Source organism: Leucoraja erinacea, chromosome 3, assembly GCF_028641065.1.
Source record: "Leucoraja erinacea ecotype New England chromosome 3, Leri_hhj_1, whole genome shotgun sequence".
NCBI classification, from domain to species: Eukaryota; Metazoa; Chordata; class Chondrichthyes; order Rajiformes; family Rajidae; genus Leucoraja; species Leucoraja erinaceus.
The window spans coordinates 100,125,301-100,152,495 of record NC_073379.1 but is presented as its reverse complement, the minus strand read 5'-3'; the positions used below and the strand labels follow the sequence as shown (position 1 = coordinate 100,152,495).

General features: G+C 40.7%; 1 protein-coding gene across 1 annotated transcript; it reads right to left on the bottom strand.

The window, feature by feature from the left end:
* Positions 1 to 1,743: 1,743 nt before the first annotated feature.
* On the bottom strand, positions 1,744 to 27,195 carry riok2 (RIO kinase 2 (yeast)). The gene is made up of 11 exons (XM_055633282.1): positions 27,125 to 27,195; positions 26,964 to 27,049; positions 20,163 to 20,301; positions 19,408 to 19,524; positions 17,573 to 17,748; positions 14,982 to 15,070; positions 11,302 to 11,493; positions 8,752 to 8,844; positions 5,415 to 5,891; positions 2,471 to 2,561; positions 1,744 to 2,246 (listed from the first exon to the last, which is right to left on the bottom strand). The coding sequence occupies exons 2-11, from the start codon at positions 27,027 to 27,029 to the stop codon at positions 2,085 to 2,087; spliced, it is 1,602 nt and encodes a 533-aa protein (XP_055489257.1). The 5' UTR covers positions 27,030 to 27,049; positions 27,125 to 27,195; the 3' UTR covers positions 1,744 to 2,084.

Sequence of the window (27,195 nt, the reverse complement as noted above, 5' to 3'; positions counted from 1 at the left end):
CTCTGCCTTAAAAATATCCAGATTTGGCCTCCACAGCCCTCTGTGGCAATGAGTTCCACAGATTAACTACCCTGTGACTAAAGTTCCTCCTCACCTTTCTAAAAGAGCGCCCTTTAATTCTGAGGCTCTGACCTATTGTGCTGGACTCTCCCAACAGTGAAACATCCTTTCCACATCCACTCTATCTATGCCTTTCATTATTCTGGAGGTTTCAATGAGGTCCCCCCTCAACCTTCTAAACTTCAGTGAGTCGAGGCCCAATGATATGCTAACCCCCTCATTCCTGGAATCATCCTTGTAACCCTCCTCTGGACCCACTCCAGAGCCAGCACATCCTTCCTCAGATATGGGGCCCAAATTTGCTCATGGTACTCCAAAAGCGGCCTGACCAATGCCTTATAGTGTACTGTTTCTGTGTCTTTTTTTCTTTTTCTCTTTTTTCTCTTTTTTTGATTTGTATGGATTTATTACATTGATCTGTTCAATTAATTTAATCAATCTCTGTAAAGCACTTTGGTTCAAATACTGGTTTTGTTGAAAAGTGCTATATAAATAAATATTATTATTATTATTATTATGGAGCCTCAGCATTACATCTCTGTTTTTGTATTCCAGTCCTCTTGATATAAATGCTGGCATTAAATTTGTCTTCCTCACTACCGATTCGACCTGCAGAGGACCCGGCGTGGGGGGACCGCCGCGAGGGAGGTTGGGAGAGAATAATGGACAATGGGGGGGGGGGGGGGGGGGGGGGGGGGGGGGGGGGAAACAAAGGACAACAATGGGGCGGTGTGGGGGGGGAACCGATATAGGGGCAGGGGGACAAAAGGAGGAGCCGGTGTGCTTTGTAACTTTGCCAACGTCGTAAGTGGCCACTATTTATATACATTGGGTATACAAGCAAAGAATTTCACTGTGCGTAGCCACATGTGACAATAAAGTATTACATTCCAAATTAACTTTTTGGGAGTCCTGCACCAGCACTCCCAAGTCTCTTTGCATCTCTGATTTCTGGATTCTCTCTCCATTTAGAAAATAATCTGTGTTATGTTTCAATTCCAACTTTTGTCATATTGAATGAGTCATGGTGTCTAATATAAGTTGACATCCAACAAACATAAAGTGCTGGAGTAACTCAGCGGGACAGGTAGCATCTCTGGAGTACATGGATAGGTGATGTTTCAGATCAGGACCCTTCTTCATTGACATCCAGCAGGATCCTCGGCTCTAAGCGGAGTGTTTTCCCAATCCCAGTCCCAATAAGGACTTTTCTTGGACTTAGAAGATGGCATCAGAGGGTGGCAACACTCTGTGTGTGATTCTAGATGAGGATCTACTGTTCTCATGTATAGTATGATTTGGCTAGGTAGCATGCAAAATAAACATTTCATTATGTCTGTACACATGACAATTAATAAACTGATTAACCAATCATGCTTGTCCGAGAAGACATAGGCCGGTTTGATGAGGAATCACAAATTTTACAAGTAGAGGCAGATATTGTACCTTTCTGAAAAATACATACCTAAAACACAAAGTTAGAGGCAGAATAGATACTACAGAAACGTTATCTAATTATATTATGATGACCTTCAACTCATTCCTCTTAGTAATGGGACATAAGACATATGTTTTTTATTGTTCAATACTAGTGTTCCCCAACTTTATTATAAAGACTATAAAAGGCTTCAAATATTAGACAAAATGATAATATATCTTCTATTAGCCAAATTTAAACAGCAGTGAGCTAATGAAATAATTTATTTCGATTTTGCTGATCCAGTACATCAAAATATTGAGATTTGATTTTTTATCAAATAAACATTGCACTAAGAATTCAGTATAAAACAAATGATTTTCAATGAGCGATTCATAGCTTAAAACTGAAAATAATATGATGCTTATTAAGCTTATGTACTCTCTCTGTTACTTTCACAACTGAATATCTTTATATTGCAATGCACTGTGTAATTTTAATAGAGCACTGAAATTTGAATATAGAATCAGTCCGAATTATTTTTCAGAATCTATTTTCACTTGATTCCTGTAGATAACTAGGATTATTAAACTTTTATAAGGCTCTTCTAACCCCAAATATTTTCGGGATCAGCACTCCATTTAATGGTTTGCATGTTTTCTCGCCGTTGCTTGGTGTAAACATTGGCTTCTCCCTTTTGTAAACGTCTTCTGGAGGCACACTTTTGCTGCTTGGTGAGCTGTTGTTTTATTTTTCGTTTGATCACATCCTAAAACACACAAAAGCTCAATAAATACAAACCAGAATAAGTGGCATTCATATTATAGTTAGAAATGTTACCTACATTGATATGTGATATAAAAATATTTCAAATGAAATAAACAATGCAATGTTCATTATAAACTAAACGTTGCATTACTCTACCCAACATATTTTTGCCCAGTCACAATTAACAGTTAATTCCCAAGAGTGAGTATTTGAATACAAACTTACTGATGGGATCGTTGAAGTACTCCAAAAGCTGCCTGTAGAACTCACACTGGTGGTTCTCTGTCTGTGATCATGGGAATCCAGCAATTCATCCCTGAAGAAAGGGGAAATCTTCATCGTCAAAAGTAGAACAGTGTAACTGCATTTCATGACACACAAATAAATCTATAAATGTGGAATTTGTTTTAAAAAATGTTAAACTCAATGTGGTTGAAACGTGTTCTGGATTACTTGCGGTGTCAATGAAACTGCAATGCCCCACTAGTATGTAATGTTTAATGCAACAGAGCAGTGACAAATTCTATTGCGATGTCAGACAGGAACTGCAGTTTGCTCAAACATTCAATATTTCATTTTTGCACTTCTAATGATGGTAAATGTCACTTGCTCCTCCTGAAATTCCCTTTAGATTTCTTGCGCCACAATATTTGCTGGTAATCAACTTCATACACCATACTTTAGATAGGCAAATATACCAAACAGTAAAAAAAGCCTCAGAAATATTGTGAACATTTTAGTAATCATCTCCAAGACCTCTCATGTCAAGCCAGCTAGTCCATTTGGTCCATGCTGCTCCTAACAGAGCAATCCTGTCAGATTCACTCCCTCGCTCCTTTTATCATATACATGATAATATTCTCAATCACATTTCAGCTTCTTGTATATCCTCAAATAATAGTGCTTCTATTTTTCTCCTCGAACAGATAGATATTTTTAAATCAAGATATACTGACATTCATCATTTGCCCTCAGTTTCCATTTGAATTTAGGAGATTGAGGGGGGATCTTATAGAAACGTACAAAATTCTTAAGGGGTTGGACAGGCTAGATGCAGGAAGATTGTTCCCGATGTTGGGGAAGTCCAGGACACAGGGTCACAGCTTAAGGATAGAAGGGAAATCCTTTAGGACCGAGATGAGAAAAACATTTTTCACACAGAGAGTGGTGAATCTCTGGAACTCTCTGCCACAGAAGGTAGCCGAGGCCAGTTCATTGGCTATATTTAAGAGGGAGTTAGATGTGGCCCTTGTGGTTAAAGGGATCAGGGGGTATGGCGAGAAGGCAGTCATGGGATACTGAGTTGGATGATCAGCCATGATCATATTGAACGGCGGTGCAGGCTCGAAGGGCCAAATGGCCTACTCCTGCACCTATTTTCTATGTCTATGTTTCTATGATACTGAATCTAATTTTTTTGAAGAAAATACTCCTCTAATTTAAAAATCATTGCATATCGAGATCACAAGATTCCACTTTGAACATCAGTACTCACAATAAGGTGGTACACATGTGGGCAGGGTAGAGCAAACAGAAAATATATGTTGTAATCATGTAATTAGTAACTCCTGCTACATGCATCAACATTAAGAATACGATTGTGTTCACAGAACATCCTTTACAAGCACAGAGATAAATGTAAAATCCATTGTGTGTGTAAAAAATTGAATGGCAGAAATAATTACAGAAAACTACAATTTCAAAACAAATGTTATAATATCACTAGTTTCTTTGCCCTTCAAAGTATTTGCAATTTCAGTCTTTCAGACTATCTGACGACTTCAGTAATGCAATGATTTGCTAAATGGTCTGCATTCACTTATAAGACCGAAGTCAAAAGAACAATTCAGAATCAACTGCACGAACAATTCATAAGAGAATCATGGTGTTATTACAACATAAGTGGTCATTACATGACCATCGAGTCTATGCTGCTCTTTCCAACAACCCCATCAATATCATTCCCCAATTCTTTCTTCATTGCTCAAATTTATTTGTCATTTGGAATAGGAGTAGAATTAGGCCATTTGGCCCATCAAGTCTACTCCGTCATTCAATCAATGCTGATCTATCTTTCCCTCCTAACCCTATTCTCCTGCCTTCTCCCCATAACCTCTGATACCTGTACTTATCAAATTTACTCACAAATGCCTATCCAAATTCTCATCGTAAGCACTAATTAATTGTATTCTACAACCCATTATAAACACGTTTCTAATTATATTCCAAAGTAAAAAAAAGTCTCTTCATATTCCTTTCATAAATGAGTTTAAATCTGTGCCTATTGATTCTTGAAACTTCCTTTGGAAAAGTTTCCCTTAATTTCATTTAGACATTCTAATCAAGAACTTGCAGCCTCTATCAAAACTCCTCACAATATATTTTCCTTCAAGGACATCAATTTCTCAATTCCAACTTACAGCTGAAATTCTTCACCTCTGGAGCTATTCTAGTAAATCCTTTAATTACCAGCTTTAGCACCTTCAGTTTTCCTAAAGTTTGATGACCATAATTGAATCAGTACTCCAACTGTGGAATGTTTATTATTTGGGTTCAGAGTTTTCTACTCTGTTTCTGCTGATGAATCCCGGGATTCTACAGGCTTTGCCAACCACTCTCTCAAGATGTCTTTTAACTTTCAAGATCTGCACAATGTACATCCAGATCCATTTTCTCTTTAAATCCTTCAAAACTATGACAATTAGTCTATAATGTGAAAGTGTATCAATTAACACTCCTCTGGTTCTTCCACTTATCTGTCCATTCAACTAACCTATGTCTTCTTGCAGGCTATTGCTACCGGCCTCATAGTTTACTATAGTGCCAAACTTGGGAGTCATTCATAAATTTTGAACATTTCAAAATGCACACCCACATTCAAGTCATGAATATAAATAAGCACATCCCTGCATTGACACTGAGAAACACTGTTCATCATTATGCAATCTGGAAAGCAGACAATTACTCCCTTTAAACCCATTTCTTATTCCTGCTGAAAATGACAATTTAAATACTTCTAAACTGAATTTGTGTGTGGGATGTCATCTTATGCCTTCTTAAAATGTACACTGATGATATCCACTGCTGTGGTTTGATCATCCTTCTATAATACCTCATTAAAAAACCTATATAGAAAGTTAATGCCAATTAGATATTGCTAAATTACTACCTGAAAGGTTTAAATTCCTTGTTTTGAGTGGATAGATCAATTAAGTCAGGGCATTCTTCCTTATCCTTTAGAACATCATCACTCTGGTCTGTTTGATGTTCTGTTTCAGTCACACATCCAAGATCATGTGTTTTACCATCTCCAGGAAGTTCAACACCACCAGCCACTTCAGCACATTGTTTTTCCTCTCCCTCGACATTTATTTTCAGTGTGACCAGATTAATACTTTCAATGTCATTATTGTCAGTATCATCACTAGAGGTAGAACCTTCAGAATGTGTTTCATTGTTGGCAAGCAAATCCTTGCTTTCAGGTGTTTTGTTTACATATTTAACTTCTTCATCCAGATTATTTTCTGAAAGTTCATTCTCAGAATCTTCTTCTTCAGAGATTGAAGCATCTAGCAGTGCGGCATTTTCTTGGAGCTCTTTAGTGTATCCACTAACTTCTATCTCCACATCCAATGAAGCCTCCTTCCTAAACATGACGGAGAAGAATCCTGTTAACGTAAAATATGTTTACAATGCAATATTACATCTGTTTTCCATTACAAGATAACGCAGCACCATGGAGTTGTGTGGAGGGCAGAATGGTGAAAGAAAAAGAAAGGAGTGGAATACAAAACAACAATGCCGCCTCAACTGAAGTATTATGTTCACTTCTGGTCACCTTATCATAAGGACGTGAAGGTTTTAGAGAGGGTCAAGAGAAAATTACAAGAACAGTTCCTGGGATGACGGACCAGCTACAATGACAGATTAGAGAGATTGGATCAGTTTTCTTTAAAGAAATGGTAAAGGAGAGATATAACTATATAAAATGATATGCATGCCCAGAGCAGATCATGAAAGGGTGTTCCTCGCCCTCTCCATCTCCCCCCCCTCCCCCCACTTTACCTCCCTCTCCCTAACCATCCCCCCCCCACATCTACCCCATCCCGCTCCCTCTCTACCCCCTTCCCCCATTTTACCTCCCTCTTTCTAACCCCCTCCCTCTCTCTACCCCTCCCTCTCCACACTCTCCCTCTCCCACCCTCACCTCCCTCTCTACCCCACTCACCCTCTCTACCCCCCTCCCCCTCCCTATCCTCCTCCCTCTACCTCCCCTCTCTACCCCCTCACCCTCTCCCTCTCCACCCCCTCCCCCTCTAGCCGCGCCTGTGCAGTTGGTGGATATGCGTGTGGATAGGGCGGGGGATGGGGGAAAAAGAGCGAATGAAAGCATTACTTGAAATTAAAGAACCAACACTCAAATCCTGCGTTGTAAGTTTGTCAAGCGAAATAAAAGGTGCTGCTCCTCCAATTTGCATTTGGCCTCACACTGACAGTGGAGCAGGCCCGGGACAAAAAGGTCAGTTTTGGAATGGGAAGGGGAGTTAATTCATTGACCTGCTCCATTATAATACATTTGACATCAGCACTACATTTGTAAAGTTCCCAGAACCTGACTGCTGTTAGACAAAGCTCCCAGGTTTAATATATTTAGATGAATAGTCTGCAGACTTCAATTTGGATTTGTGTCATGATTATAAATCAAGAAATGGAAAATCAGTTTGAAAAGAACCATAGACCAGGTTCCAGAATGTGAATGGAAGGAAGAAGATGGGGAACTGATCTCTTATACTACAAACCTTTAATACAAATATTAAATATAATATTAATATACTATCAGGGGGGGGGGGGGGGGGGGGGGGGGGGGTGTTAGTGCGGACGGGACCCAATGGGTCACACGGTCTAGTAATTAATTAAAAATCATTTCTGATGAAGTAGTGCTGGAAATTGGAAAAAATAGTAACAAATTCAGAATTATGCTATTCTGGATGGAGGTAAAATTTAGTGGTTTCAATGTACGCATTGAGCATGATACAATGGAACACTATCAGCAAAGGACAACCTGTAGCTAAAAGAGGAGGTCAAAGATATATTCCAGTAAACTGTATTGAAACTGCCGTAGGAATGGAGAATTGACATATGGAGGCATTCCCTAATCAATGGCTAGAAGATGAGAATGGAATCAGGAACATCACTCCCACTCAGCTGAGCAACAAACGAGGTTGACAAATTGAGACGGATGAAGGAGAAAAGTTCATTTCAATGTCATTTATGACTCAGACAGTTTTATCATTTCGAACAAGTTAGCCACATCATTCTACGATTAAATTGAATAACAGAAGTATGATCCACAGCTGCTGCTTAACCCAGTTAAAGGACAAATTTGGGAGATATAACAAAGAAAAATATCCAATGCAATAATTGTATGGAAAATGTAATCACCGAATAAACAGGAAGACTCCTAGTATTATTAGACCAATGGTTGGTGGGGGTGTGGAAAAGGTAGAGAATAAAGTCCTTTCCACTAAAATCCTTTTGTAGAGGATAGAATGGAGACAATTTATGATATCCCAGTGGGGATTAAATAGCTATACCCATCTATCTATGTTTACACAATTGGCTGTGCAACAATATCAGTAGTAGGGTGATACAAAACCTTTCAAAAATAAAATGCAAAGAAAAAGTTTGGGAAGCATCCTTAAGGATAGCATGGGCTGGATTAGGCCTCAGGCCTACTGGATCACCAAGTTGCTAACCGCTATGACTCCCCTTCCTGAGTGTCCTCCATTGCCGGAGCGAGGCAAACTGGAGGAATAGAACATCATATTCTGCTTGGATAGCTCACAACCTAAATTGTATGAACATTGAATTCATCAATTTTAGATAACCAACCTACAAACAACACACCTCCCCTCTCTTCCCTCTAGGTGTAGATTCTCACCCATTTCTCCCCTCTCCCTCTATTTCTTGCTCTGGCTTCACAATTTTCAACTTCTCTGCTTCTCAATTTTTTTGCCTTTCCATCTCTGCCCTTTGTCCAGCCATCTGCCTATCAACCTCCCTCCCCCTTCAGCAGTATCCATCTATCACTCGCTAGGCTTTGTCCTGCTCCTCCTTTCTTCCAACTCTCTCTCCCCCACCCCCCACACTAAATCTTGTCTGAAGGGTCATGACCCGAAACATCACCTAACCATGTTCACCAGAGACGCCACCTGACCCGCTGAGCTCCTCCAGCACTTTTTTTGCTAATCATATTGTAGTTTACTGAAATATTGATATGTTGAAAAGATATATTCTTTTTTATCATGCCAACTGCTCTATATTGAAGTCCCTTAACCCTGTCAGTTTCTGCTTCACGATCTTATTCACTTCAAATAATTTAATAGACTGCATTGTTGTCGAGCAGAAAGGATCATCCTTTGAACAAACATGGTAATGATCAATAATTTACAAATGAAGAACATTACATATCTATATTAAATATGATTTGTACAAATAATGCTAACCTGATGTCATTAAACGTTGGATAAAGCTCACTTTCGTAGTTATAACGCCTGATGAAAAAATCACGGATACACTTCACATCTCTGTTAAAATACCTGGTAGAATAAAGAGTCAGATGTTTATTCATTGAAACATTTTTAACTGATGCAAAGCTGATCTTAAAGCCATATTTTCTCAAAATCTCTTCAAAGATTTTCTTCATAGCAGGAGGAATATCCAAGTTTACAAGATCCAGATTAGTTGGAAAGATGGGCCAAGGAATGGCAAATAAAATGTTACTTTGACAAGTTGAGATGCTGCATTTTGGGATGTCAAACCAGAGAAGGATCTATAAATTAATGGTAGAACTCTAGAGAGCATTTCAGAACAGAAAGATCCGAGGATAGAAGTGCATGGATCCATGAAGAGTATTCAGAAAAGTTGGCACATTATGATGCAGCTGTGTAAGTCGTTGGTGGGGCCACACTTTAGAACTGTGGGAAGTTCTTGTTGCCCATTTGTAAGAAGAATGTCATTAAACATGGAAACATAGAAAATAGGTGCAGGAGTAGGCCATTCGGCCCTTCGAGCCAGCACCGCCATTCAATATGACCATGGCTGATCATCCAAAATCAGTACCCCGTTCCTGCTTTCTCCCCATATCCCTCGATTCCGTTAGCCTTAAGAACTATATCTAACTCTCACTTGAAAACATCCAGTGAATGGGCCTGCACTGCCTTCTGTGGCAGAGAATTCCACAGATCATTCACAACTCTCTGGGTGAAAACATTTTTCCTCTTCTCAGTCCTAAATGGCCTACCCCTTATTCTTAAACTGTGCCCCCTGGTTCTGGACTCCACCAACATTGGGAACATTTATCCTGCATCTAGCCTGTTCAATCCCTTACAGGTTTTATATGTTTCTATAAGATCCCCTCTCATCCTTCCAAATGCCACTGAATACAAGCACAGTCGATCCATTCTTTCATATGTCAATCTAGCCATCCCGGGAATTAACCTGGTGAACCTATGTTGCACTCCCTCAATAGCAATATTCCTCAAATTAGGAGACCAAAACTGCACACAATACTCCAGGTGTGGTCTCACCAGGGCTCTGTGCAACTGCAGTAGGACCTCCTCCTTGCTCTTATACTCAAATCCTCTTGCTATGAAGCCCAACATGCCATTAGCTTTCTTCACTGCCTGCTGTCAGTGACTGATGTACAAGGACAACCAAGTCTCATTGCACCTCCCCTTTTCCTACTCTGATGCCATTCAGGTAATAATCTGCCTTCTTGTTCTTGCCATCAAAGTAGATAACCTCACATTTATCCACATTATACTGCATCTGGCCACACCCTATCCAAGTCACCCTGCATACTCCTCGCAGCTCACCCTGCCACCCAGCTTTGTATCATCTGATAACTTGGAGATGTTACATTTATTTCCTTTGTCCAAATCGTTAATATATATTGTAAATAACTGGAGTCCCAGTATTAAGCCTTGCGGCACCCCACTAGTCACTGCCTACCATTCTGACAAGGACCTGTAAATTCATATTCTTTGCTTCCTGTCTGCCAACCAGTTTTCTATCCATATCAATAGCCTACCCCCAATACCATGTGCTCTAATTTTGCACACTAATCTTTTGTGTGGGACCTTGTCAAAGGCTTTTTGAAAGTCCAGATACACTACATCCACTGGCTCTCCTTATCCATTCTACTTGTTACATCCTCATAAAATTCCAGAAAATTAGTCAATCATGATTTCCCCTTCATAAATCCATGCTGACTTTGATAATCCTGTCACTGCTTTCCAAATGCATAGTTGGAAAGAGACGCAGAAGAGATTCATCAGGATGTTACCTGAGCCAGTGGGTTTGAGTTATGGGGAGAGGATGGATAGGCTGAGTTTTTTCAATGGCGTGTAGAAGGCTGAGGGGCGACTTCATTGAGGTGTACAAGATCATGAAGAGCATGGTTAAACTGCACACTCATGGGTCTTTTTCTCAGGATTGTGGATTCTAAAACTAGAGGGCACAGGCTTAGGTGAGAAGGGAGATATTTAAGAGTGATCACAGAGGCAACTTTTTCACTCAATGGATACTTCATATCTGGATCGAGTTGGCAGAGGAAGCTATATAGGCAGATGTTCAAGACATATGGATAGGAAGGGGTTAGAGGGCTGGGGTCAAATGCAGGCAAATGGGACGAGCCCAATATGTCAACTTGGATAGCAAGGAGAAGGTGGAGTAAAAGAGCCTAACTCTATGACCCTATAGTTATGCATTTTTCACATATATAATTTCCCTTCTGAGAAAATGATAAAAAAATATTTCTTACAGACACCAAGATATAACGCATGCTTAATTTAATGAAAAAATTGCTCCCGAGTATTACTTTGATGAAGTGCCTCGATAAGATTACAGAAACAACTGCAAATATATGAATGACCAAAAAATGCAGGTTAGAATATTGTTGTATCTTATTCCAGTGAATCATCACAATTTAAGTGGATAAAACATTCCAGCTCCATAAAGGGAAAACAAATACCTATTTTTAGTTTTGTATTTACCATTCAGCATTTATATGAGATGTAGATACCATTTGTGGAAAATCAATCATTGTGACACGATCGTCATCATTCATCATCAAATTGAATTCATTGAAGTCACCGTGAATTAAACCATGATTAGCAAGCTTCACAATAAGTTCCATTAACTCATTATATGTTTCGCCAGGATTATTAAGTCGATGAACTTGGCACCTGAGGAAAAATACAACAAATTGCGATTTTTAAATGCCGAAATACTTATTCACCATAGTTCATTTTGGAAGTTTCACTTTTGCAGATCAAAATGCCTTGTTTTAGTAACAAATAGGGACCAGCTCCAATCATGACCATTTTATTCTTTGTTCTCTCAATAGTTGTTTGAAACATATTTAACATGTTACTGTAATAAAAACATCAGAACTTTATGCATGTGCCATGTAAGGCATTGATAATGAATTGATTTTTTTGTGATTATTGAAATTTGCCTTTTACCTCGATTTTATTAGGACTTGAAGCACATGTAGACCATTTGGCTCGTTGCACTGGCTCCACAATCAGTAGGTTCATGGCTGATCTTTTCTTTCAGCATATTCTTGATATATCTACATTATCACCCCAGGTTTCTTAATTTGCAAAAATCTATCAATCTGTCTTGAATTTATTCAAGATCTGAATCTTTAAAACCCTTTTGTTAAGAATCACCACAATTCCCTGCCCCACTTTGGTGAAGGAACTTGTTGTTTAAGTCCTGAAAAAAACTAACTGTGATCCCTAATCCTAGAACCCTAACCAAGAGAAACGTCAATGCTATACTTAATGTTGCATTTAACCACTTCAAATACCTAACCTATCCTGGTTGTTTCAGAAGGTCATTAGCATTAAATGTTAACTCTCGTTCATTTCCTTACAGATAATGCCATAGCTGCTGAATATTTCTAGTGTTTTTTTAATATTTCAGATTTCTAGCATCTGTAGTATTTCTTTTATATCCCTGCAGCTATCCTGTGAAGCATGTTAGAATTGTATGCTTCAGTAAGATTACCATCCATTCTTCTAAACGTCAGTAAGTACAGCCCAGTCTGGGTAATCTCTCTTCATGGAACAATTCCCCATGCACCCACCTGGCAAAGCTTTATAGTGTTCCCGCAATTGTAAGTATATTCTTTCTTTGGCACGGAGTCCAGATTCAACATTATCATGGAAAACTTTTTTTAAACCAAAGTTCCCAAATTCTCCCACAATAAGGGCTGAAGAAAGGTTCTGACATGAAACGTCAGCTGACTATTTCCCCCCACAGATACAGCTTGTTTTGCTGAGTTCCTCTTGCAGTTTGTTTTTGGGTTTTTTTACCGTCCCACTTATTTGTTGTGCCTACCTATCAAATTTCAACAATGACTATATCAGGACATTTGGGTCCTCCTGAACACCAACATTTTAATTGCCTTACTATTTAAATAATGTTTTTTTAATTGCTAATAAACTGAGTAACTTCAAATGCATTTCACATGATATACATCATTTCCTCACTACTCACATAGATTGTCTATGTAACTTTAAAACGTCCCTGCATCCTACACTGCCCTATGTTTTTCAGAGGGTGGTACATAAATGGAACATGCTGTCAAAGGAAGCAGCAGAGGCTGATATAATGACAACATTTGAAAATCACTTGGACAAGGATAGGAAAGGTTTGGAGGAATGTGGGCAAGTCACAGGCAAGTAGGACTAGGCCCCATCACCTTGGGCTTGCCATTCCTGCCATCGAGAAAATATAGGAGCCTGAAAACTGTATCGTCCAGGTTCAGGAACAACTTCTTCCCAACAACCATTAGGCTATCGAACACTACAAACTCCAACTAAACTCGAACTATGAATTTCTCGGGTTGTATTAGGAATATTGGGAATGGTTTTGTCATTGCACTATGATTTTTATTTATTTATCTTTTTTTTGTTTATTATATTATCTATTACGTACTGTGTTTATAAACCTGCTGTGCTGCAAGCACAATTTTTTTTTACAATTCGTTTCACAATCAAAATCAATTTAGATGAGGGGACTAAGGTCTCCACACCAATTTCTGGGCAATTAAGCAGTGGACACTTTCAGTGCAAAACAGAACTTGCATTCCTACTCTGAGTTTTGTCTGTTATTCAGTCTGAATCCATGGCAGTATATTACTGCCAAAGGCTATGGATGTAGGTCTTGGGATCCCAGAGATTTACTGGCATTCCCATTAATTTCACTGATCTTTCTAATGACATCTTCTTTCAGCTCCTTATTGGTGCAGGCAGGTAATTCACTGTAGGTAGCCTTCACGTCAATAAAAAACAGACCTTCTTATCCTGCAACTTCCTATGGATTCCATGGGGTTTTATTTTTCTAATATCAAAATTAAACCTCGTATATATATGAAAAAAAAGCATGGCTAAAATCCAAGACGATTAATCAACCTATCCCTTTCTCTGACCCAAGCAGTATTTCTGTTATTATAGCTGTAGCTAGAGAGGTTTGGAATATCTCCTAGCTATTGGTAGTTAATGCCTCTACTATTCCCTCCCTCATTTCTTTTAACACACGCGAATACATTTGTTTTTAGCATAGAAGGTAGACAAAAATGCTGGAGCAACTCAGCGGGTGAGGCAGCATCTATGGAGAGAAGAAATAGGCGATGTTTCGGGTCGAGACCCTTCTTCAGACTGAAGGGACCCTTCTTCAGACATGTTTTTAGCATGATGTTACCCAATTTAAAAGATGTTATTTACATTCTCTTTTTATATTCGCCTGATCCAATATTTCACAATTCTCTTCAATTACAATGAAGGTACAATCCCCCATTTTCAGAACACATACGTAAAGTATTCAATAAAAATATTATCTACCTTTTGTCCATATAGATTACCTTTTAAGTCTCTAATAGACCCTATCCTCTTCATCCATGTATTTACGCTGATCAACGAAATATTTAAAAATTACCGTAACTCCACATAAATCTGAGACTGACTTTTAGATTTTAGCTACATAGATTACTTACTTGAATCAAGTTTTTGAATAACATTACATGGTGTACCAACTAGTATTTTGAAAAGAGCATGAAAAATAATTGTTAACAATGAACACGAGTCTGACCTTGGAGATTAGAAAGCAAGGTTAAGATTACGCGGTAAAGTTTGAAAATCAGGTATTAAGCATCTGAAAACAATTCTTGCACTTACGAGTATGCTGCCAGGACTTGAGGGCCTGAGCTATAGGGAGAGGGGCTAAGCAAGCAGGGACTCAAGAGCTCAGGAGGGTGAGGGGTTATATTATAGATGTGTCCAAAATCATGAGAACAATACATCGGAGAGTCTCTTGCCCAGAGTAGGGGAATCGAGAACCAGAGGACATGGGTTTAAGGGGTTGGGAAAAATATTTAATGGGAACCTGAGGGGTAAATTTTTCAGGTAAAGGGTGGTAGGTGTATGGAATGAGCTGCAGGAGGAGGTGGAGAGGTGGGGACTACCACAACATTTAAGAAACATTTAGACAGGTACATGGATAGGACAGGTTAAGAGGGATATGGGCCAAATGCAGGCAGGTGAGACGAATGTAGATGGGGCATGTTGGCCTATTTGGGCAAATTGGGCTGAAGAGCCTTTTTCCACACTGTAAAACTCTTTGACAAAGCTAAGTATGTTCTTTAAAAAAAAAAAATTATACTCACAGGGGATAACCATTTAAGAGCTCCATGATTATTGCGTGCCTATTGAAATCCACTGGCTTCGGAACAGGGAATCCTCGATCATGTAATGCCTTGACATAAATATATCAACATATCAGAGTAAGACATATCTTTTTTTACACCCCGGCATAATCCGTATAACTCCAATAATCAAATAACAAATTGATTGGAAATGCAGATGGTTCAGCATCTGGTTTAGAATATCATTCATCTTGTTTCCTGCTCTCCCTATAAATTCGAAAGGCCTCAATTTTCCATGTTCATTTTAAACTTGCCAGATTAATGGGAAATTTTATTATACTACCATGTATCATACAAAAGGCGAATTAAACGTATTGTGGTATTAATAGGAATAATGTCCACTCATCAGGAAAATCTGCTGCTCAAGTATCAAAGTCCCAAGAGTGTCAGTCTGAAGAAGGGTTTCGGCCCGAAACGTCGCCTATTTCCTTCGCTCCATAGATGCTGCTGCACCCGCTGAGTTTCTCTAGCAATTTTGTGTACCTCAGATTACCAGGTTTACTGTGGCTAGATATTCATGAAAAATAACCAAATAACCAAAAATAACCAACCACCAAGCAAGTGAGCTTTTTAGTGAGATATACTTAAATCATCTATTTCAGGATGATTGCTGAAGGCAGGATGGTTAATGTTGGCTACATGGACTACATACAGCATTCAATAAGGTCTCGCTCACATGACAGGCTGACACAAAAGGTTAAAGCACATAGGATCAATAAAGATTTTGAAGGTTAGATTCAAAATCGGTTTGGCTATAGAAGACAGAGAGTAGGAATGGAGACAGGTTATACTGATTGAAGGCCTGCGACCAGTGGAGTTCTGCAGGATTCAATGCTGGGACCACTATTGTTTATACCATATAGAAACGATTTGTAGGTTGAGCGATTAGCAAGTTTGCAGATGACATGAGAATTGGCAGAGTTGGGAATGATGAAGAAGTTTGTGAAATGCCACAACAGAACATAGATCGGTTTGAAACCTAAGTGGATAAATAGCAGATGGAGTTTAATCTAGACAAATAGGAAGTGTTGCACTTTGGAGCTCCAATATATGAGGAAAGTAAAATGTAAAACTCAGGACCTATAGGAGTAGTGATGTGGAGAGGGATCTGAAAGTAGCATCACAAACAGACAGGGTGGTTAACAAATGGTATATAGTGCACATGCCTGTATTGGTAGGGCTATGGAGTATAAAAGTTGGAAAGACATGTTGCAGCTGTATAAAACCCTTGGAGTATTGCGTGCATTCTGGACATCCCTCCCTTACAAGAAGGGTGCTGAGGCTTTGGAGAGGGTGCAAAAGAGATTTGCTGGGATATTGCGTGGAATAGAGAGCTGCAAGGAGAGATCGCAAAACTTTAATTATTTTTGCTGGGTTTGCAGAGACAAAGGAGTGATTTGATATAAAATATGTAATATTATGAGAGACATGGCTAGGATAGGTAGTCTTTTTCCAGGGGTGGAAATCTCAAATATTAGGGTACAAAGTGTGAGGGGTAGCATTTAAAGGAGATTGGAGACAAAGTTTTTACATAGAGAGTGTTAGATTCCTGAAATGGACAGAAGAGGAAATGCAGCTATCATTTCTGCTTCCACCAACTGTACCATATTCATCAGGTTGTTAGAATATGACATATTCTAAATTCCTGAACCAGTCTAGATAACATAATGACAGGGAGAGGGAAACGGAGACATTAATTTAGTCAACTGCCATTAAGATACATTAAGACAGATGATACACTTATGTCAATGAAATAAACTGATTCTTCTTGCATTGGTGGCATGGGATTTACATTCAGCTCAGAGATAGAGGGAAATGGGATTATTGACATGAATCATGATTATTGACATGCATCAATTCTACCTGCCTAGATTATGCACTCAAATCTCTGGAGTGGATCTTAATTCTGCAAGATTCTGAGTCACCAGCAAAACTGCTGTCACTGAACAGGCTTACATCTAGAATGCAAGGCCTTCCACATAAAAACTTTAAACAAGGACATATGAATGTGAAACAACAATTCAACTGATCAACTTAATAATGCTAATGTGAAATAAATAATTTTGATTTCTATTTTGGGAATTAAAGTTGCATGGGTAAAAGCAACGAACAATTATACATGTAAAATAATGACAACATGAATCTAGTGACATAAAACTATATAAATTACCCTTAGTGTGTAGGTGAATGGTAGAGTTTGGGGGTAGTCGAGGGGATATGGGGTGTATAAAGTGTGATCAGTGTACAATTAATGTAAATAGATGATTAATGATTAAGGCACATTCAGTGATGTATGATTCTTTATTTGTGGATGCAACATTTAAAAAAGATTTCAAATAAATAATTTGGGAAAAACATTTATTAAAAATCCTAGCAACACTGGAAGATATTAAATAAAATAAATAAACTGTATTTTGAACAAACCACATTACATGTACAAGTATGCTAGTATTTTGGATAAAATACACTTTACTTTAATGGAATAAGGCAAATTATTTACACATTAGTAGGACATTTTAAAAAATAGGTCAGTCTTTAAAAAGATCAACTACCTTCATATACGCATATTCCTTCATTGCTGCAAGGCGGGAAAGATAAAGCCAGGACATTTTTTGTCTATGTTTGTGGTAGTCACGTTTATTCTTCAAATTCCGAAATGATGTGCGACCCAATCTATGGAGCTTTAAAGCAAGCTGCTGCTCTTCTTCATTTGCAACTATATAAATATCTGTAATAAATCAATGTTACATAAATTATGTTACTGGTGCATCTTCTTCAAACCATGTTTAAAATTTCTGAGCATCAAAATAGTGTGTTTGTAGTACTCATGGGAACTACATAAATTGGCCATGACTCCAAACGGTATTTCTACCATTTACTATGAGAGCAGCATGTGAAAAAGGAACTTTATTGGACCCTAGCGTAATCTGACAATAAATTAATCTGAATCTGACTACATTGTTACATTATAGGTAATGTTAAATCCAGCCACAGGAGAGTCTCTCCTCAGAGGTCTTGAACTTCTGCAAACCAGATGACGGTACATATTCCAAAATTATACCGAGAACTCCATCATTGGTTAAAAAAGTTTAATTTATGATGTTTTTATTAGATTTAACTGCACAAAAATTGAGGGGGATGTCGGAGGGTAAGGTGTAAGGGAAAACCAAGTTACAATGAGGCTGGTTTGCAGGGCAGAAACAAGATACATAATCATGCATGGACAAAAACTAAAATATTGTACATCGCTATGCATGCTAGGTTTCATCCTCCTTTTGGGGTACCTGACACACATAGAACCTGGAAGGAAATTAATGTACAGGTACACCTTCGATTTTCTGGCACCCGTTTCCAGAGCCTTTCCAGATTGTCAATTTTGCCAGACCTACAGAGGTCATGTAATAATAATTCAACAATACACCTCTGACCCACTAATTATACCCCTCCCATGTCTCTAAAGCACATTGGACGGCTGGAAACTTAAATAAAGAATGAACAATTAACAGAGTAAATAATTAACCATTTCAAGATGGGAGCACTCGTCCCAAAACAGCATGCATCAAACGCAATGCTCTTGTAATTTTGACCGGATTAATGGAGGTGCCAAATCATCAGTTGTTGGAAATCTGTGGTGGACGTGTACTTTGTTCAATTCAGGCTGAACTCACTGTTTCTGTTTTATTTTTTGTTCAAATCATTCTGTGGCACACAAAACAAGATCCAATTTCTAGGCAAGCTGTTGCAGAAGGATGGATGGATGGATAAATAGACAAATTGATAAAGCATCCTAAAGTTGTTTCCAAAATATTGTAAGATAGTTATGGACATTAATAGCTTGCAAATAAAACAAAATGAATCCTTAATTATAAATCAAGATAATGACTTATCACGCAAGATAAGCATCAAACTCCATAAATCTATCGTGAATTTGGTAGTGCTGGACTAGATTTTCAGGGTGGAAGATTGCAACCTTCACGTGGTCTGCCCCGTTTCGACTAATGCAATCAACTTGGCGTGCACAAACGGAAGATCAAATAGAACAAGTTGTCCAACAACTTTAGACTGTGCACTCCACACGAAAGAAGAAGACTAGATTTTCCAGCCTTTTGGATGTCATTCCTACTCCCACCCAAATACTTTTATTTCACTTGTTCTACATTTTACATAGCATTATTCTATCTGGTCTCCAGCTGCAAACCTACCCACTTTTTTGACTCCATTACTCCAGACCCTAACTCAGGCTCCAGTCTCACGCCCAGCTCGGGGTGCATCAGGATTCTGGGCTTCGGCTGCTTACGTCAACTCTACTACAAATGAGCAGGCCATTTGGGGTTTCTGAACAACTGAATGCCAGATTATCAGAACTTTAATGGAGTTATTTTCTTACCTGATTCTTTGCCAACACCCATTTGGTTCCCAACCGAATTAAGAACATTTCGAGCAGAGAGTGTTTTCAGGGCCAGGTAATCATATCCAGTATTTGTCAAGCGATAACCCTGTACCACTAAAGAAAGAGTCTGAGATTAATTAAAAAGGACAAGGGACAGACAGAATGTAGAAGGGACTGGTTTATCTATTTCTTGTTCTATCCTTCCACTGGTATACAAGAGGAAATTTGAGCTATTGGTCATTTGAATGTTCCAACACATTCAATATTGACTACCTACCCTGTTCTAATGAAACTTAATGCCAAGTCTACATAATATCTTTTCTTTTAGGTTCTTTATTGCATTTCATCCCAACCAGAAAGCCCAACAACCGTATTTTCCAATGAATAGCAGTTGCCAGATTTTGAGAATTTTTACAACAAAACCTCTAATTTTGCATTGGCAGAAAGGTCAGTCATATTAGAGAATTAGTCACACAGGGGCACTTTACTCTATACTCAACTGATAACAGCTAAACAAAAAACAAAATATTGCAAGATAAAATGGGAAACATTTTGTTTGTGCATCCATTCATCAATATGGATTATCCAAAACCGTACCAGACATTATAAACCGAATCAGAAATAAAAATAATTTAATTAAGTCAAAAGCAATACTACATGAAAATGGAAAATGTCAACACTGAGTGTTTTGGAAAATATCAATGTGATGATTATAGTAGATTGCAAGTCAAGTGATTACTTCTGTTACTTACTTTTTGTTCGCTCATAAGCTAATAGTTTATGTTTTACCAGTTCACGCAGGATCTTGTTGCATCCACCATGTTTAAGGTTTGAAATTGAAGCAATAAGACTGGGTGGAACAATTTCATGATTTTTCATTCCCATTTCAACCTGTATATTAAAAAGAAAAGCAAGATGAAAAATATAATTTTAAAATGCTGTGATTAAAATTAAAAAATAATTTAATGTATTATTGAATAGAAATAATTAAGAGCAAGGTGACAATTAATCCCACCCATCATGAGACCTACACATTGAAGGGGAACAAGGGAAAGAAACAGGACAAATTTGTTAGCTAGTAATCTCCCAACTCTGAAAGAAATTAAACAAATCCTGCCATATTATCACAAAGTTGCAGCAATCTTATATCCAACATTTATGTGTAGGAAGAAACTACAGATGCTGGCTTCACACAAAATGTCGGAGTAACTTAGCGGGTCAGGCAGCATCTCTGGAGAAATGGAATAGGTGACGTTTCGGGTCGAAACCCTTCTTCAAACCGTCAGGGGAGAGGGGAATCTGGATATATCAAAAGGCACATTACAGATCAGAGCCAGCATCTGCTTTTATTACTTGTTATGGTCTCAAGAACTTAAACCAGCTTTATTCTTAAGCTTTGCAGAGAATTTATAAGGGTCTTTCCTAATTATTCCCAAAAGTTAAGCTCCCACTAGAAGTGGAGACCAATAGCAAATATTTCACTCCAAGTATAGCCATAATATGGCCTAGAGAAATTCAAACAGTATTACTTGAATTATCTATTTATGTATTTTTAATTTTTTTATTTTTCTTTGGCTCATCACATTGCTTGTTAACTTTCAAAATTCCAGTTCTTTGTCTCTTTTCAGTTCTGCAGCCTTTGTAGGGATTACACATGGTGCAGTAAAATATCAAATAATCCAGAAAACAATTGCTCAAAAATCCCAATGATTCAGCATCTGTCTCAAACGTTTGTTTGGAGTGTGACCCAGAGGTCTGGACTACATACTGATACTTGTCCAGGGTTGGAAACACTGCAACATGGATAGAAAGAGCTGAGGTCGAGTGCTTATTTGTTTCAGTTTGACTTGACGACCGGAAACATGCAAGTGGAAACTGTCTCGGTTCTCTTTCTGTTCCCGTTAAACTCATTATGTTTCATATAATGAAAATTTATACCTGAAAATGTAATAAAAAAGTGAAATAAACATTCTGTTGTGATGTTAACAATAGTGTGGATATTAGCAGATGAAACCAAAATTAGTGGGATAGTGAGGATGGTATCCTAGATTAGAACAGGATCAGATGAACTGGGAAAGTGGATAGAAAAAGGTCATGGGAATTTGACTTTGGCAAGTGTAAAATTATGCATGTTGGGAAGGTAAACCAGGGCTGGATGTACACAGTGAATAGCAAGGCTCTGTGGGGCGTGGTAGAATAGAGATCCAGGGGGCAAGTGATTTAGTTCCCTGAAAATGATAAACTAAATTTAAATTTATTACACTGTCTAGTCCAGTGCTTCTTAAATGGGTGAATGGTTCACCCAAGGGTGAATGAAATTATTTTGGGGTGAATGAAACTAGAGGGGTAAATTAATTAATTTATTCAGATTTTTTTTTCTCTATATACTTTAAAAAGGCATTGCCATTAAAGTGGTTAGTAAGCTCCTATTGGTTTTAATGGCAGTGGAACTGGAAATTTGGTATGTTTTTTTCTCTCTACCTATGGTTTTCTAATTTCAAAGTTGTATTTACAAGATACAAGATACATTTAATTGTTATTTGGACCCCTTGAGGTCCAAACGAAATGCCGTTTCTGCAGCCATACATTACAAACAAATAGACCCAAGACACAACATAATTTACATAAACATCCATCACATTGCTGTGATGGAAGGCCAAATAAACTTATCTCTCCACTGCACTCTTCCCCCCCCCCCCCCCCCCGATGTCAGAGTCAAAGTCAAAGCCCCCGGCTGGCGATGGCGATTGTCCCGCGGCCATTAAAGCCACGCCGGGTGGTGCGAGGGTCGCACACCGGGTTCTTGATGTTAGAGCCCCCGGTGTGTGCTCGCAGAGTCCCGCGGCCATTCCAAGCCGCGCGGGGCAGTGATGTAGGCCCCGCTCCAGGAGCTCTTCAACCCCGCAACTCGGGCGGAGGAAGTCGCCGTTGCGAGAGCCCTGAAAAGCAGTCTCCCTCCAGGGACCCGTGGGCTCCCGGTGCCGCCGTCCACAGACCTGCCGTTGAAGCCTCCGACTCTCCGGTCGGGCCGCAGCAGCAGCAGCAGCGCTCCTCCACCGCTCCACCCGCTCCGGACTCGGCCAGCCCCGCAACGGCGACGGTGAGTCGTCGGCACCAGAGTCCCCGGTCTCTTCCTGTTGGAGGCCGCTCCTCGTTGCAGCCCCAACGATAATGGAAACCCGACGAGGAAAGGTCGGGTCTCCCGTGCAGGGAGAGATTTAAAAAGTTTACCCCACCCCCCCACACACACACCCCAACAAAAAATAACAAAAACTACATAAAAACATAGACAGAAAATAATAAAACGCGGACAGACTGCAGAGGCCGCTCCTGACGAGAGTCGCGCCGCCCACTGGATTTATTGTTCCTTTGTTAAAAGCTAAGATTATTTTGTTGTTTTTATTGCTTTATGCTTTGGTGAGTGAGCGTGATCGTGCTTGTCTGTGGTCAGTGTTGGGTCCGGGTCTGTTGAGTTGCTGCTGGGCCGTCCGCGTCCACTCTCTGGTGTCCGGGGGCGGCTGGAGGTGTCGGGCCGGGCTTGCAGCCAGCGCGGAGACAAGGCTGAGTTGCTGCAGCACTTTGTGTGTATGGCTGATGCACCGTTGGCAGCTGGCGGTTCCTGGCCTGTCGGGAAGCGGGGTTGGGTTGGAGTTGCCGCTTCTTCTCTGCGCTGGCTGTGACCGACGACACCAGCGCCAGAGTTGAACGATGTGTGTCCCGGGTGCTTGCCAAGCCAGGCAAAATGACACAGCTTTTAGGTTGACCGGCAGGACTTTAGGTGGCCATTTGCACCCGGGCAACCAGTAATTTCGAGCCCTGAATGCGTTGCAGCAACTCAGTATTCACCCCGCGGTGGCTGCAAACTCGGCCCGACACCTCTGGCTTCCCCAGACAAGGACGAGACACCCAGGAGGGGATAGGGACAGCCCAGCTGCATCTCAACAGACCCGGCATAAAACAATAAAAACAACAAAAAAATCTTAGCTTTTAACAAGGGAAAAATAAATACATTATAAATAAAAAATGTCATAGTTTGAAGCAGTATCTTCTTACCTAGAAGAGTCAAAGCTGGAAAAATCAGAAGAAATGAAGGTCCACTGCTTCACTGCTTTCCAGCAATGTTATGCATAGTGACCTTTAACCTGGGCATACGCAGTCGGAATACTGAACTCGCTTATTGGGTAGAAGCAAATCGGACAATACCCTTACTAATGGTAGTGCTGTTCAGAAGCCTGATAATAGAGGGAGCCTAAGTCTGGTGGTGCATAAGCGTCTGTACCTTCTGCCAGAGTGAACGGGAGAAAGAAGAATGACTGGGTGATTTTGTTGGCTGCTTTTCCGAGACATCATGAAATGTAGATGGAGTGAAGGATGACAAGTCTCGTCTGTGTGAATAACTGGGATACATCCACAACTCTGCAAGTTCTTGGGCAGGATAGGATTTGTGTACATCTGGAAACTGAGGTAGACAAAATTGCTCGAGAAACGGGTGAGGCAGCATCTATGGATCGAAGGAATAGGTGACGGTTCGGGTTGAGACCCTTCTTCAGACTGATGAGGGGGTGGGGGGGAAGAAGGGAGAAGAAAGGAGAGCTGGGAAGGGGAGGGGAAGGAGGGAGAACGCAAGGACTACCTGAAATTGGAGAAGTCAATGTTCATACGGCTGGAGTGTAAACTACCCAAGCAGATTTATGAGGTGCTGCTCCTCCAATTTGCGGTGGGGCTCACTCTGGCCATGGAGGAGGCCCAGGACAGAAAGGTCGGATTCGGAATGGAAGAGGGAGTTGAAATGCTAAGCCACTGGGAGATCAGGTTGGTTAGTGCGAACTGAGTGGAGATGTTGGGCGAAGCGATCGCAAGCCTGCGCTAGGTCTCACCGATGTTGAGCAGTTGACACCTAGAGCAGCGGATTCAATAGATGAGGTTGGAGGAGGTGAAGGTGAATCTCTGCCTCACCTGGAAAGACTGCTTAGGTCCTTGGATCGAGTCAAGGGGTGAGGTAAAGCGACAAGTGTAGCATTTCCTGAGATTGCAAGGGAAAGTACCGGGGAGGAGGTGGTCTGGGTGGGAAGGGACGGATTGACCAGGGAGTTATAGAGGGAGCGGTCTCTGTGGAAAGGGGAGGAGATGGGAAGATGATGTCAGTGGTGGATCCTGTTGGAGGTGGCAAAGATGTCTGAGGATTATCTGTTGTATGTGACGGCTGGTAGGGTGGAAGGTGAGGACAAGAGGGGTCTCTGCCCTTGTTGCGAGTGGGGGGATGGGGAGTGTGAGCGGAGTTACGGGATATAGAAGAGACCCTGGTGAGAGCCTCATCTATAGTCGAAGTGGGGAACCCCTTGTTCCCTTCTTCTTCTTGCGTATGGCGTGCACAGCCTAAAGTTGTAGCACAACTTGTTCTATTTAATTGTGCACACCGGGCTGATTGCATTCGTTGAAACAGGGCAGACCACGTTGCAATCTTCCACCCCCCCTGTTCCCTAAAGAATGAGGACATTTCCGATGCCCTGGTTTGGAAACCTCATCTTGGGTGCATATGCGGCGTAGACGGAGGATTTGGGAGTAAGGGATAGAGTCCTTACGGGAAGCAGGATGGGAAAAAGTGTAGTCCAGATAGCCATGGGAGTCAGTGGGTTTGTAGTAGATGTTGGTCAGTAGTCTGTTACCTGCGATGGAGATAGTGAGGTCTAGAAACGGTGGGGAGATGTCGGAAATGGTCCAGGTGAATTTGAGTGCCGGATGGAAGTTAGTGGTGAAATGGATGAAGTCAGTGAGTTCTGCATGGGTGCAGGGGGTAGCACCAATGCAGTCATCAATGAAGAGGAGGTAGAGTTCAGGGATAGGGCCACGAACGAGGATTGTTTGACGTACCCTACAAACAGGCAGGCAGAGTTGGGGCCCATGCGCTTGCCCATAGCTATGCCTTGGATTTGGAGGAAATGGGAGGAGTCAAAGGAAAAGTTGTTGAGGGTAAGGACCAGCTCCGCTAGGTGGAGTAGAATCGGTAGATGGGGATTGGTTGGTTTTGCGGTCGAGGAAGAAACGGAGGGCTTTAAGACCCTCCTGGTGGGGGATGTAGGTATAGACTGACTGGACATCCATGGTGAAGATGAGGGAATGGGGGCCTGGAAAACGAAAGTCAAGGAGACGAAAAGCGTGTTAGTTGTCTGGAAACGGAGGAGTAATCAGGGATAGTCAGCATGGCTTTGTGCAGGGGAAATCCTGTCTCACATGTTTACTAGTTATAAGAGTAGAATTAGCCCATTCGGCCCATCGAGTCTACTCCGTCATTCAATCATGGCTGATCTCTGCTTCCCACTCCCATTTTCCTGCCTTCTCCCCATAACCCTTGACACCCGTTCTAATCAAGAATTTGTCTATCTCTTTGTCTCCCTAATTGGATCCAATGATACCATGGTAATTGAAGGCGTAGCATAGTAATTGATGGATGCTCAACTGGAACTCTGTGTACCTCAGATATTTCTGGACTTTTGTTGTTTGTGATATATTAATGAGTTGGATGTTAATGTAGGGAGGAATGATTAGAAAGTATTCAGATGACACAAAGATTGCTGGTGTTGTGGATAACAAGGAGTTGTTTAAGACGGCAACAGGATATAGATCAGATGAAAATTTGGGCAGAGTTGATCAATGGAATTTAAACAAGAACTACCCCTTTGTGAGAAGCCAAATAGGGGTAGAACACATACAGTAGACTTGAAGGGCCCCAATCTACAATGCCACCTGTCCATTGTTCTCGACAGATGCTGCTTGATCTGGCAAGGTCTTCCAACAGTTTATTTATTGCTCGACAATAAACGTTGGCCGAAGGAATTTTGAAGAAGTTTGGGTTTCAGATCTAGCATTCTCTGAAAGTGACAACACCAGTAGAAAGGGCGGTGAAGAAGGCATGTGGCATACTTGGCTTCGGAGGTCAAGGCACACAATTATAAAAGTTGGGACATTACATTGCAACTTTAGAAAAACAAGGATCAGCCCACACTTGGAGAATTGTGTGCTGTCCTGGCTACACACTATAAAAAGGATGTGGTTGTGCTGGACATGATGCAAAGGGATTTCATCAGGATGCTGCCTAACTTGGTGGACTTTAATTGGTGTTTAGACTATCTCCAGGTTGTTTTCCTTGGAGAAAGGTGGCTGAAGGGGTAACATGATAGGTCACAATTTACATAAAAAGGGAGAGCTAAAATAGCTGTACTGGCAGTTGTCTTTCAGTTCTTGCATAACATGCGATAATGAAGCCACTGAAATTTACCAATATTTTGTACTCCATGTCACTGGATCCTGACCCAGATCTGTCAAGGACCCCCGTGTGGTGCTGTCTGTGCACCAGTCTCCCCACGTTAAACATAGACACGCACAGGCGGCCTCCATGAGAGGACAGACATACCGTTTCGAGTGACCGCCGAGGATCTGCTCATTACAGCGGCAAAGAGCCGAGAGCGATGGGGGGGGGAAGATGCCAGACAGGCCTCGATCACTCAGCACGACAAGAGGTTACCGAGAGAGAGAGAGACCAGATTGAGACTTACCCCGATCAGCACCCGGAAATCATCTCTGCTCAGATACCTGAGCAGCACCACATTGAGTTTGCCCATGGCGCCGGCGGCCCTGGAGCGGTGATCCGTGGAGCGGTGATCCGTGGAGCGGTGATCCGTGGAGCGGTGATCCGTGGAGCGGTGATCCCTGGAGCAGAGGCCGTGGAGCAGAGGCCGTGGAGCGGTGATCCGTGGAGCGGTGATCCGTGGAGCGGTGATCCGTGGA